The 12,967-nt window shown below is 47.1% G+C and overlaps 1 protein-coding gene across 2 annotated transcripts in view; it reads left to right on the forward strand.

Moving 5' to 3' along the window:
- Positions 1 to 12,967, forward strand: part of BEGAIN (brain enriched guanylate kinase associated) — a 253,236-nt gene that overhangs the window by 59,465 nt on the left and 180,804 nt on the right. For both annotated transcript variants that reach the window (XM_056851442.1, XM_056851443.1), the window contains exon 2: positions 1,229 to 1,257. In XM_056851442.1, coding sequence (XP_056707420.1) covers positions 1,229 to 1,257 — 29 coding nt within the window. The remainder of the gene's footprint in view (positions 1 to 1,228; positions 1,258 to 12,967) is intronic.

Genomic DNA, 12,967 nt, shown 5'->3' on the forward strand with positions numbered 1-12,967 from the left:
GGCGATCCAAAGGTTACGGTAGGACTGAAATGGAACAAAAATCTTGGGGTGGGGGGATTGGGGGGGGAGAATGTGGGTGGAGCTGTTGGAGGGGAGGGGCCGTGGCTCAGCGGTAGAGCACCCGTTTGGCATGCAGAAGGTCCCAGGTTCAATCCCCGGCCTCTCCAGTTAAAGGGATCAGGCAAGTAGGTGATGTGAAAGACCCCTGCCTGAGACCCTGAGTAGACAATACTGACTTGGATGGACTAAGGGTCTGATTCAGTATAGAAGGTCCCAGGTCCAATCCCCGGAATCTCCAGTTAACGCGACTAGGCAAGGAGGTGATGTGAAAGACCACTGCCTGAGACCTGAAGAGCCGTTGCCGGTCTGAGGCCATTTATGCATGGGAGGATTTGCCTTGGACTTGCCACTCAGTCTAGGTGCACATTTTCCCCATCTGAATTCTCAAAACTCTGCATAGGGGCTTATTTTTGAGTTTTGAGAATTCAGATGGGGAAAATGTGCACCTAGAGAGCAGCAAAGCCAAGGCAAAACCTCCCATGCATAAGTGGCCTGAGTAGACAATACTGACTTGGATGGACCTAGGGTCTGGTTCAGTATAAGGGAGGGGAGAAGAGGGGAGGGAAAGAAACTAGTTTCGGGTCCCTGGAAGTCCTGCGAAGGCTGCTCTGCGTGAGCGCAACTCCATCTTTCGGAGGGGGGGAGGGCGGAAGAGAGAGAGAGAGAGAAAGAGAGAGAGAGAAGGGCAAGGTGCTCCCGAATCCACCGCGCCGGGGCTGGAGAGACGCCCGGGGTGGTGGCAGCAGGGCTGGAGACGCCCGGGGTGGTGGCAGCGGCCGGGGTGGTGGCAGCGGCCGGGGCGCGCTCCCTCCTCCGCCTCCTCGTGGCCAGGCCCTCCCTCCCGGCGCGCAACTTTCTCCTCGCCTCTTCCCGGGCTCGGCAGGCAGTCACCTGTTACTGGCGGCGCCCTCTCCCCGCCTCGCCGCTGCCGCCACTGAGTCATTTCCCTCGCCCCTGCCTCGCGGGGCTGCCGCTCTTCCGCGGCGGGGCGGCGCTCTTCCAGAGGGAGTCTGCCGCCGGGCTGGCTTCCTTCCTCCCCCCCGGCTGGGTGGTAGCTGGCCGGCCGGCGGGGCGGAGAGAGCCCGGCGCTGGGCATGCATCTGCCGCGGGAGACCCTGCCTTCCTATTGACTTGCTCCTCTTGTCTGCTTTCTTTTTTCTTTCCGTAGGCCTCTGCGGCAGAGATGGAGAAAATCAGGTAAGTGAGGCCGTTTTTTTAATTCGGTTTTAGGGAAGGGATCGGTTTGGGGAGGAGGGGGAGATCCCGCATGGATCAGTCGCACGCTTTTATGATCGGCTTCGTGGTAAAATGGCTGAGGGGCTGCGGGGCGGAGACGGTGGGAAAGCGAGCGCGTGCCTCCTTCGACACGCGTGTGTTCTTGCCAATGTGGGGATGCGGGGACTGGAGTTCTCTCTGCACGCGAACACGTTTCCCCGACTAGGATGCTCGATCGGACGGGTGTAGCCGCTTCGCAAGGCGTGCAAGCCGAGAAGCCAGCTCAGTAGGAGCCCAGAGGGGTGAAAAGAGCTTCCCATTTCAGAGGAAAAAGGGGTACATCACAGCCTTCGGTTGTCATTCCCTGTATCCATGTAATGTAGTTAGTGGTGTTGGTTTTTTTCTGTCTGACATTTCTGGAATAGCTGGGAATTTTTTTTTCTTTTTCAAAAAGAATGTTGTTTCCTCTGTGTTGAAAATGTTGTCAGCTTGTGCGATTTTTCTTTTCTTTTTTAAAGCATCAATCCCTGCTTTAAACCAAAAGGGACGTGGTGTGTTTGAAAAAACGTGCAAGTTTCCCCATCTCGTGTCTGAGTGTAAAGTCTGCTTTTGGAGATTTGGCTTTCTGTGTGTGCTGCAATGAATATCTCAGCCTGGGTTGTAAGTTGCTAGTGGTCCTCTGGTTTTTTTTATTATTATTTCTTTTGGTACAGGGTGTAAACAGAACCTAGGCTGCAGTCTAGAAGACACCCTGTTAAGCTCTGCAGGGCTGACAGCCAAGTAACCAGGCGTATGGTTGGACTGTAGGCAATTTCCTCTGAGCTTGAGAATGTCCTCTGGGTGTGATTTGGAATCTGATTGGGAACCTGATAGGTTTTAAGGCTTGTTGAGGTCTGGTTCTTCCACTTCTCTTCCTGGAGGGCCATTCGAGGCAGTTCATCCGATTAGATAAAGCATTTGGGTTCACCAGTGTGCAAAGGTTCCCTCCAAACTTTGTGGAAGCGGGTCAGGAAAGTTGTAAGGTTCTGGGAATGGTGACGAGAAACCTGCCCTGGTGAGAACGAAAAGAGGAAGAGATCTTGGGGCGGGGGGGGGCAGGGGGAAACCAAGTAGAAAATCGCCTGTAGCTTGAGTTTATTGGATCGAGCGTAGGCAGGATTCATTGTGATAGGATGTTATAGTGAAGATACTGCTAGTGACCATATCTAGGGTGATGCGGTTGGTGGAATGACATAATCGGTCCTTTGTTACTGGTCCCTCGAACTGAAACTCCTCAGGTTGATGAAAGAGGTCTTTGGTGTAAGGAGAGAGATGGTTACGGGGCCCTTGGAAGTTAATAGATGTTTCTACCTTCTTCCTTTTTTGCAGAGCTCGGCAAAATGATCACGGAGTGTTCTATGTGCTAAGAGGTTGAGGGGTCTGGCCTGATGGGGTTTTTTTGGGTGGGGAGGGAGGTTGCGAGGCAAAAGAAAGGGGCGTTGAGAGACATACGCTCTCAAGTCCTTCCGAAGTGTCCCCCGAATTCTCTGCATTTTGTTTCCTGCTTCAGATGGAAATGTTTAGACTCTCTCCCCAGAAGCTGCGAGAAGCCCAGATTTTCATTGGCGACTGCCTTTCTCTGATAAAATATTATATGCTGTGAAGCAAATAGAACTTACTCCTTTTTTCTTTCTTTCTTTTACGAGTGGGGAAACTACCGTAGGAATGGGAAGAAAATGACTGGAACGAAAAGATGTAACCCATAAGGGATGTTGTTTGGACTTAGGGAAGGGGAGGCCTGCCCCGACTGCTACTCCCCAGGTCCGAGCCACATAGGAGCAGCTGTGTCCCTAGCCCACTCATTGGTTTGAACCACTGGGTAACCATTTTGAGAAACAATTAAATAACCTTCACTGTAGGAAGGCACGCCCAAGAGCTCTGATGCTCCCTGGGTAACGTTGGACCAGCTGCTGTCAGTCTAACCTACCTGACAGGGTTGCTGTGAGGCTAAAAGTGGAGGAGAGGAGAACTGTACGCTATCTTGGGTTCCTTGGAGAGAGGGCAGGGTAACAAATGCAATGAATAAATAAAGGCACCGATCCCTTTTCTCCAGCAAGAGCGCCTTGCGCTGCTATAGTTATGATGAGGTACGAAAAGTAAACACGGTTTTAAAACACAATGCTCTCGCTATTACAACTGATCTCCAGCCAATAGAGATCAGTTCCCCTGGAGAAAATGGCTGCTTTGGCAATTGGAGTCTATGGTATTGAAGTCCCTCCCCTCTCCATCCCCCGCCCTCCTCAGGCTCCGCCCCAAAATCTCCTGGTATTTCCCAACCCAAAACTGGCAACCCTAATCGGAGACTACCAAGAAAGTCCTGGGTCAGTACACAGAGGCAGGCAATGGCAAACCACCTCTGTTCATCTCTTGCCTTGAAAACCCCACGGAGTCTCTAGAAGTAATCTGGCACTTAATGGCAAAGTAAAATAAAAATCAAGTTCTGGGGTTCAAACCTAGTTCAGGATCTTTCCCTTGCCCTCCACCTCAAATCCTCTGAATACGCAGCCAGCCGGGCATCTGTTTTATTGCACAGGGTAGTTGTTGAACGCTGATGCCTTTGGAGGTCTCTTTGCCTCTGGAAGCAGAAAGATGTCATGTGTGACCAGGGTGGTGTCGTATTTGGGGTTCCACAGCACTTCCGTTTGCAGTGCCCCTGAATACTTTCCTCCTCTCTAGTGAGGCTTTCAGTTGGAGCAGATTGGCACGAACAGAAGTGCTGTCTCACTCGGAACATCGGCCTCTCTGGCTGTGCGGGAGCATCGCAGAAAGTCAAAAGAAACCCAGAGGTGAAGCCTTCTCCTTAAAGGAACACATGAAGCTGCCTTATTCTGAATCAGACCCTTGGCCCATTTAAGTCAGTATTGTCTACTCAGACTGACAGCGGCTCTCCAGGGTCTTAGGCAAAGGTGTTTCACATCCTCTACTTGCCTAGTCCCTTTAACTGGAGATGTCGGGGGTTGAACCTGGGACCTGCATTCCAAGCAGATGCTTTTCCACTGAGCCACGGCCCCTCCCCTATCACTTCAGCTATCCATATGTTTGGATTACAAGTGAAAATTAAGGCAGTTTGTTTTCTAATGGGAGTTCTCTGTGCTCTCTCCTGAAAACTAAACGTACTGAGCTGGGGTGGGTGGAAGCTCATGGCAGGTCATTTTTGATCTTCGACTCATCACGTACATAGCTGCCTTTTACTGAGTCAGAACACTGGTCTGCCAAGGTCGGCCTTGACTACTCTAACTGGCAGCAGTTCCCCAGGGTCTCCAGTGGAAGTGTTTCCCATCACCAGATCCTTTTCACTGGAGACTGAACCTGCAAACTTGTCCATACGAAGTGGATGCTGTACCACTAGACTGCAGTCCCTCCCCTTGTACTGAGTGTCTCCAAGTCAATCTTGTCATCTCTGACTGGCAAGGGTTTCCAAGGGAGGTCTTTCACATCACCTACTAACTGATCCTCTTAGCTGAAGATGTCAGGAATTGAACCTGGGACCTTGTATGCAAAGCAGGTACTCTACCATGGAGCCACATCCCCATCATTTATAGAAGTCTGTCTTGCATAGTAATGCCAGAGAGCAGCTCTCAGGGTAGAGAACTGGAGGCTAAGAGGGCAACAGCTTTCAGTCTCTGTAAACCAAATCTTTACAGGCAAAGCAGCTAGATGGAAATGTGTGTGTGTCAAGGGGAGTCAAGTCGCAGCTGACTTAAAGTGACCCCTGGTGGGGTTTTCTAGGCAAGTGATTAAACAGAAGTGGTTTGCCATTGCCTTCCTCTGCAGAGTCTTCCTTGGAGGTCTGTCTTCTGAGTACCGACCCAGCTTAGCTTCTGAGATTTGGCGAGATCTGGTAAGATCTGGCTACAGTATACCATTCCACATCCCAGCTAGATGGAAATACTGAAGACTTTTTCACCTATTCTCCAGTTTCAACTCTGGGATTGAATATAGCAGGTTTGATGGGTCAGAATTGCACCCTCTCATAACTCTTAATGTCCAGCACCACAGTATCCCCTCCACTACCGTTAGATTCTCCTTCCTGAATTAGTCACAAGAGTGATCCAACCCATTCAACCATGCAATGAATGGGAGAATGTGCAGTGTTATGTAATCAGTGAGATTTAGTTTCATTATGATGTCACTGTGGGAAAGTGAAGACAACTGTGTGTGAGGGCAAGTGATGGTAATGGCAAGTGATGGCAGCATGAACTTGTTATTAAAAAAATAGATATATATCGGAGTAATTTTGGTCCAGCAGCTATGCTGAAGAAGCAAAATATGTGAGCTCAGCCTTTAGCCTTGAAATTCAGAGCAAGAATGCCTGGCCTGGCAGGTACAATCTTTGTGTCAGAACTCTGGTACTTTTAGCACACTGTCTGCACATCAAACCTTCTCAGCCTGCAGTAGCCATCTGATGCTGTAACGTAATTCAGTCAAAAAGGAACACTTTGCTTTAGAGCGGCTCAAGAGAGTAGTCATATGCCAGAATAGATTTGGCACTGGTGAAGCCGTGCTTGAGAGAAGAGCCTAGGCCTGGCTTGGTCTCTGCCACATTCACTCATTGCTCGCTATCTCAAATATTAAATTCATTGCCAGTGATTTCTTAACCCAGAGAGAGAGGCTCGGCTGTTTAATCCTGATTATCCTACAAACTCGGCAGTCTGACTGCTGAAGAGGGATATCCCAAGCCCCTGCTTTGCACCGAATCCTATTGAAGTTTAATCTGGTTTCACTTTAGACTGTAAACCTCTTTGGGGGAGGGGGGGGAAGTGACCTGTCCTTTGCTCACAGCACAGTGTAAAAACTCCATGGACAATGATAGGTGTTGTATATCAGTGTGAATAATACTGACTGAAAAAAAGCTTGGCATTTTAAGTTTCCATCAACTGGTTTCAAAAACTCATCCTGCATGTTAGGAGGATCTAGTAATTTTGAGTAAGAAACTAGCCTGGACTGGAGCCGACTGGAGCAGTGGGAGAGAGGGGAATGGAAGAAGGGACAGAAAAGCGACTTCGCTTTTTTTAGTCCCTTCCTGGGCCACCTGTTCAGGCATCAGTCTAGGTATCCACTGCCAATCCTAGCGATGGGTAAGTGGTGCCGTGGGGGTCTAGGATGCTGATCAAGTTGAGACCCTGCTCTGGCGTTTGAGATGACTCTTATTCTAGAATGCATCCACCCCTACCCCCCATGTCCCTGTTTTTTAGAACTCATGCCTGGTAAAACATTGTTCTTAATTTGTCCTGATTTTATTGTGGAGGATAATTTGGGAGTGGTCTTCTTCTTTTTTTTAAAGCGTTCATGTCTACCTTTTATGTATTTATTCATTAGCTTTATACTCCACCTCCTCTGGTATGGTTGGGCTCGGGGCGGCTTCCAAAACAATAAATACAATATACAATGTGTATCAACATTAAAACATATAACTAAGAACTGTAAAACTGTAAACCTATTCTAAAAACCTGTGCACCGCAGTTGTCTTTCTTGAGATTTCAACCCCCTTCTTAAGGAGCTAAATCTATGAGCAGGGCTAGAACCATTTTGGGTTCGGGGTACATTCATGTGCTCAAGCCCCGTGTAGATTACAGCTTGCTATATTGTATTCTGTGGTGGGGGAAGTTTATTTGCAAGCTGATGACTCAGTTCAAACATCATGCCAAACCACGGGTTGGTCCTGACTGTGGTCTGTTTGTTTGTGAACTCAGTTCTGGTTTCACAATCATTTGTACCCTTGATTGCCTCAACAAATGCTGGTTTGAGCGCCTTCTCTCTGTAGCCTGGAAGGGTGTTGCCAGGATTAAGCCGGGATGGCGCACATACAGCCATGCAGTTCCTTTGCTGCAATGGCATCTCAATTTGTGGAAGAAGGGGCAGCAATTTCTGCCGATCACACACCCCACCCCATTGCAGACTCTCCAAGTCTACCCCTGTGTTGTTGGGTTCTCTGCCTCTCAAGAACAAAATTTGAAGGGGCTTAGCAGGCTGTACTGAGGGAAACGCGGGTAAGGCCCCCTGTGTGCAGTCCTTGGGTGCTTGGATGAACAGCAATATCTGCGTTAAACCATAGTTAAGACTAACCGTAGTTAATAAACCAGATTCTGATCCTGTCTTGACAAGACCCTAACTGATGAAGAAGAAGAGTTGGTTTTTATATGCTGACTTTCTCTACCACTTAAGGGAGAATCAAACTGGCTTACAATTACCTTCCCCTCCCCACAACAGACACCCTGTGAGGTAGGTGGGGCTGAGAGAGTGTGACTGGCCCAAGGTCACCCAGCTGGCTTCATGGGTAGGAGTGGGGAAACAAATCCAGTTCACCAGATTAGCCTCTGCCGCTCATGTGGAGGAGTGGGGAATTAAACCCGGTTCTCCAGATCAGAGTCCTCCGCTCCAAACCACTGCTCTTAACCACTATACCACGCTGCATCCAGACAGTGACACTAACTGCAGCGGGTTTAATTGAAACATGGTTTTTACTTAGTGTCTGAATCGAGCCCAGATGTTATGGGACCAATGAGCCCATATGCTATGGGACCATTAATTTGCAGAACAAATTAATGGAACGTATGGGAGGAGAACAGGAACCTTCAGAATTGAACATAAGAAGAGCCATGATACATCAGACCAAGGACCCATCTAGTCCAGCTTTCTGTTCACACGGTGGCCAACCAGCTACCCCTAGGAAGCCCACAAACAGGAAGCCTGCAACAGTGTCATCCTTCCTGTGTTCCCCAGCAATGTATTTAAAGCAACTGATTTAAATTGTGCATTGGTGCTGGCGACCCTTGGCAGGCTATCTTTAGAGTAAGGAAAGAAACATTTCAATCTTTCAGACAGACAAAACAAGTGCCCCCAGTTTCATTTGTGAGATGTCTGCAAGGATAAGAGCAGACTAACCAGCCTTCACAGTGGCCATTTTCTCAGAGTATAGATGGCCATCGCTTCCCGGGGATATGGGTATCACAGAAGCAAAGCTACTTCATTAACAAAACCTGAAGCTACACTCATTGCAGACTTACACATTTCTAATATAACGCACCATCCAAATTTCACTACCAAGCCCCCTCAAGTATATTGTCTCAGCAGAAAAGAAAGAAGTAGGCTGAGAGGGCTGTGGCTCAGTGGTAGAGCATCAGCTTGGCATGCAGAAGGTCCCAGGTTCAGTCCCCGGCATCTCCAGTTAAAGGGACTAGGCAAGTAGGTGATGTGAAAGACCCCTGCCTGAGACCCTGGAGAGCCACTGCCAGTCAGAGTAGACAATACTAATTTTGATGGACCACAGGTCTGACTCAGTATAAGGCAGCTTCATGTGTTCACAAGGGCGTGTAAGGACTGTCGCTCAATGCTAGAATATCCGCTTTGCGTGCAGAAGGTTCCAGGCTCAATCCCTGGCAATTCCAGTTAAAAGGATCAGGTAGTTGATGATGTGAAAGACCTCAACCCTGAGGAGCTGCTGCCAATCAGAGCAGGCAGTACTGACCATGATAGACCAGGGGCTCTGACTCAGTATAAGGTAGAGTTGTGAACCTCCAGGTGGGGGCCGGAGATCTCCTGCTATTACAACTGATCTCCAGACAATCGAGATTTTTTTTGGTCAAACGACCGTACAATAAAAACTAAAAACTGAACTGACAATAGAGATCAGTTCCCCTGGAGAAACCGGTTGCTTTGGAGGACTCTAATGCAGTATACCCTGCTTAGGTCTAGGGTTGCCAGGTCCCTCTTCAGAACTGGTGGGAGATTTGGGGGGCGGAGCCTGAAGAGGGCGGGGTTTGGGGAGGGACTTCAATGCCATCGAGTTCAATTGCCAAAGCTGCCATTTTTCTCCAGGTGATCTGATCTCTATCAGCTGGAGATCAGTTGAATTAGCAGGATCAGACGTCTTACTTCGCCGTCCAAATACATAGGAAAGGTACACTCCTTCATGCATTGAATGAACAGTGCACGGAAAGACTGAAGGCTTGAAAAAGTTTACACGAAATGGACTTATACCGGATCTCCATTGTATTACGTCTTGTTTCCGTTGCCTACTGACTCACTTTTATGGATTCATTGTTATGGACTGAATAAGGATTGAGCATTTGGGCTTATATTTTGTATTGTAAAGCCTTATGCTAGGAGTTGGGGTCTCAATTAGACCAATCCTGATTTACATTTTTTTGCTCAAGTATTGTGATCATTATAATTGCTTCTAATATACGTCTTTAATAGCAAGTGTTGCAATTGTTTGTTTTCCTAATTTTGGAAAGAATTGTCTTGTGCTATATTTTGAATTCCACACTCCTGACTAGCACCTGTAAGCCGCTGTTTAATTACTACCTGGCAGTTGGCAACCCTACTGAGGTCCCTCCCCTCCCCAAACCCCACCCTCCCCAGAATTCTTAAGGCAAAAATTTGGAATGCAGCTCAGCAAAGAAAAGATTGGAACAAATGCTTGCAAAAAAAAATCCAGTCATGTAGGAAAATAAAAAAGCCATTCTAGATTCACGGTGCAGTGTTTAATCTTTGGAGAGTAAAAGATCAGGGGAGATACTTGAAGTTACAAGATGTTACGCTATCACAATTCACATTTGAATCAAAGGTCTTTTCATCTCCGGAGATGGGGGAAAGAGAGAGCTCTTCTCAGTTACCTAGCCCTATGGTCCATAGAAACAGTTGCTCAGGTATGCAAGACTGAAGTCAGATGGGTAGTTATTAGTGCATGCTTTTTTAAAAATGGGAAACAGGATTGTTTGGAACAGAGAGTCCGGGTATTTCATTATGGCCTCCAATGATATAGAGTCAGTAAGATGTGAATCACAGAGGTGAATTTTTGTTGTGGGAAGGATACCTTCCCAGCAGAGGTTGCACAGATTAGGAATAAACCTATCTGAACAGATGTGGCGTCTATACAATTTGTATGTAAACAGCAACAGTGTGGGGCGAGAAAGTTTGCCAGTGCTTTATTTTTCTGCAGGAAATATTCCATTTCTCAAGATTTCATTGTTTTGTAAGACTTAACTATAAGGAATGGGTGCCATGGCTGATGTGATAAAACTTGGCAGTTTCCAATTTGTAATTAAATATTTTTTAGGAGATTATCCCTGAAAATTGTATACGAGGATACATGTATACTTTATCAATTGGTAAATGGGGACAGCGGAGGAGGAAAACCTCTAATTAAAAAAAAAAAAGGATTGTGATATGCATGACTCACCAGACTATTTGTTTATATGTCTCCCCTTACCCAGAGGTAGGGATAGTGTCATCATCAATCTGATCTGGAGCTAACAAGGAATACAAGTGATACCATGGAGGGTGACGATGAAAATGGGGGTCCCCCAGTGACCTCCTTGGAGCAGAGCTAAATTCTGTTGAAAGGGATGAGCAAATGGCTACATCCAAGGCACCTTGTGTACAGTTCTTTGGGTATACGAAACGTTACAGGCAATCCTAAACAGAGTTCCACCCTTTGAAGCTTATGCTTAGGATGGCACCCTGTGTCCGCAGCTGCCAGGAACTTTGCCCCTCCCGTGAACACGTGAAGCTGCCTTCTACTGAATCAGACCCTTGGTCCATCCCAGTCAGTATTGTCTACTCAGACTGGCAGTGGCTCTCCAAGGTCTCGGGTGCAGGTCTTTCACATCACCTACTTGGCTAGTCCATTTAACTGGAAATGCCGGGGATTGAACCTGGGACCTTCTGCATGCCAAGCAGATGCTCTACCACTGAGCCACGGCCCCTCCCCCTTACAATTAAACAGTGTGCCTGTTGTAATGTCTTTAAATTTTTACAAGGTTTATTCTAAGAATAATGATTTTCACATAAAGCTTCGAATTTGTTTGAATGTAGCATTCAAACCATGCTTGATTTATATTTTTTCATAATCAGAATATCTCAGTCCAAGTATCTATTGATATTGGGACATAAAATTAACATGGAAGAAGCAGAAGAGGTGGTTTTTATATTCCACTTTTCTCCTCCTTTAAGGAATCTCAAAGCAGCTTACAATTGCCTTCCCCTCCCCACAACAGATACCTTATGAGGTAGGTGGGGCTGAGAGAGTTCTGAGAGAACTGTGACTGGCCCAAGGTCACCCTGCAGGCTTCATGTGGAGGAGTGGAGAATCCAACCGGGTTCTCCAGATTAGAGTCTGCCACTCATGTGGAGGAGTAAGGAATCAAACCCGATTCTCCAGATTAGACCCCACCGCTCTTAACCACTACACCACACTGGCTCCCATGCTGGAGTACCTTTTAAAAACATTTTACTAAATAAATGCCAAGCATGCTAAATCAAGTTCTATTTAGTGTATTTTCCAATTCCATTTTTCCCCCTGGAAAATCACTGGTAGTGTTCAAAGTTCTATATATTAACTTTGAAAAATTAACCTGGCTGTAGGTAACTTAGCAGGGCAAGGCTGGTTTTGATTTGGCAACACCCTATGCAATATACAGAATGAACATAAATTCACTTGTGGTGTATGATGTAAAGTGCCGTGAAGTCACAGCTGATTTATGGCGACCTCGTAGGGTTTTCAAGATAAGAGACATTGGGAGGTGGTATAATGAAATAGGTCCAATGACATATTTTATTGGACCCTTCATTTTTTCCTCTGAGCGGGATTACTTGCAAATGTGTACATGCAAATTAAGAGTCTGGTTCAACTCTTAACACTTGTGTGCTTTTCCATTGACGGAGAATGTTTCACTGGGATGCACCACCACGCTTATTTTTAGAACCTTTCTGTTTTCAAACAAGAGAGCTACATCTACCAGTCTATTAGACCAGGGGCCATGACTCCTTGACAGAGCACTGTTTAGCACACAAAAGTTCCACGGTTCAATCCTGGGCATCTCCACTTGAAAGGATCAGGAAGTGTGTGAAAGGCCTGAAACCCCAGAGAGCCAGTCCGAGCAGACAGTGCTGACCTTGACGGACTGATGATCTGACTCCATAAAAGACATCTTCATGTGAGTGCTAACATCATCCCGGAAAACCAGAGTGTTAACCACATTATATGCTCAGATTCTATGAGAGTTTGGTCTGAGTTTAATATCTAACCTTTATTGGTTGCAAACCTTGATCTGAGTTTCATATCTAACCTTTATTGCAAACCTTGATCAGAACATTTTTGGGGTGTATGGGGGGGGGGTCATTGTCTGTGATGACCACGATGGGTAAAAGGAACCAAACCCTGGCCTTATGAAGAGTGGGCATGCCATGTGGAGCGGGGCAATGCTAGAGATCTCTGGCTTTGCATGCAGAAAGTCCCAGGGCGAATCCCCAAGATCCCCAGTTAATATGATCTCCAGTAGTAGGACTGCAAGATGCCTCTGCTTCAGAGAACGGGAATGGTGCTTCCAGACAAGAGTCGACTTCACTGAATTAGACTGGGGACAATACTCTCGCTCATTTAAAGGGAGTTTCAGATACTGACCACCCAAGTCTTTATGTATTGTACTGTGAACCCTCTGCAAGGCAGTGAGACAAAACCATCTGGGCCGTGGCTCAGTGGTAGAGCCTCTGCTTGGCATGCAGAAAGGTCCCAGGTTCAATCCCTGGCATCTCCAGTTAAAGGGACTAGGCAAGTAGGTGATGTGAAAGACCTCTACCTGAGACCCTGGAGAGCCGCTGCTGGTCCCTGGAGGTTTTTAAGAAGAGGCTAGATAGCCTTCTGTCAGCA

Source organism: Euleptes europaea, chromosome 6, assembly GCF_029931775.1.
Source record: "Euleptes europaea isolate rEulEur1 chromosome 6, rEulEur1.hap1, whole genome shotgun sequence".
In the NCBI taxonomy this organism is placed as follows: domain Eukaryota; kingdom Metazoa; phylum Chordata; class Lepidosauria; order Squamata; family Sphaerodactylidae; genus Euleptes; species Euleptes europaea.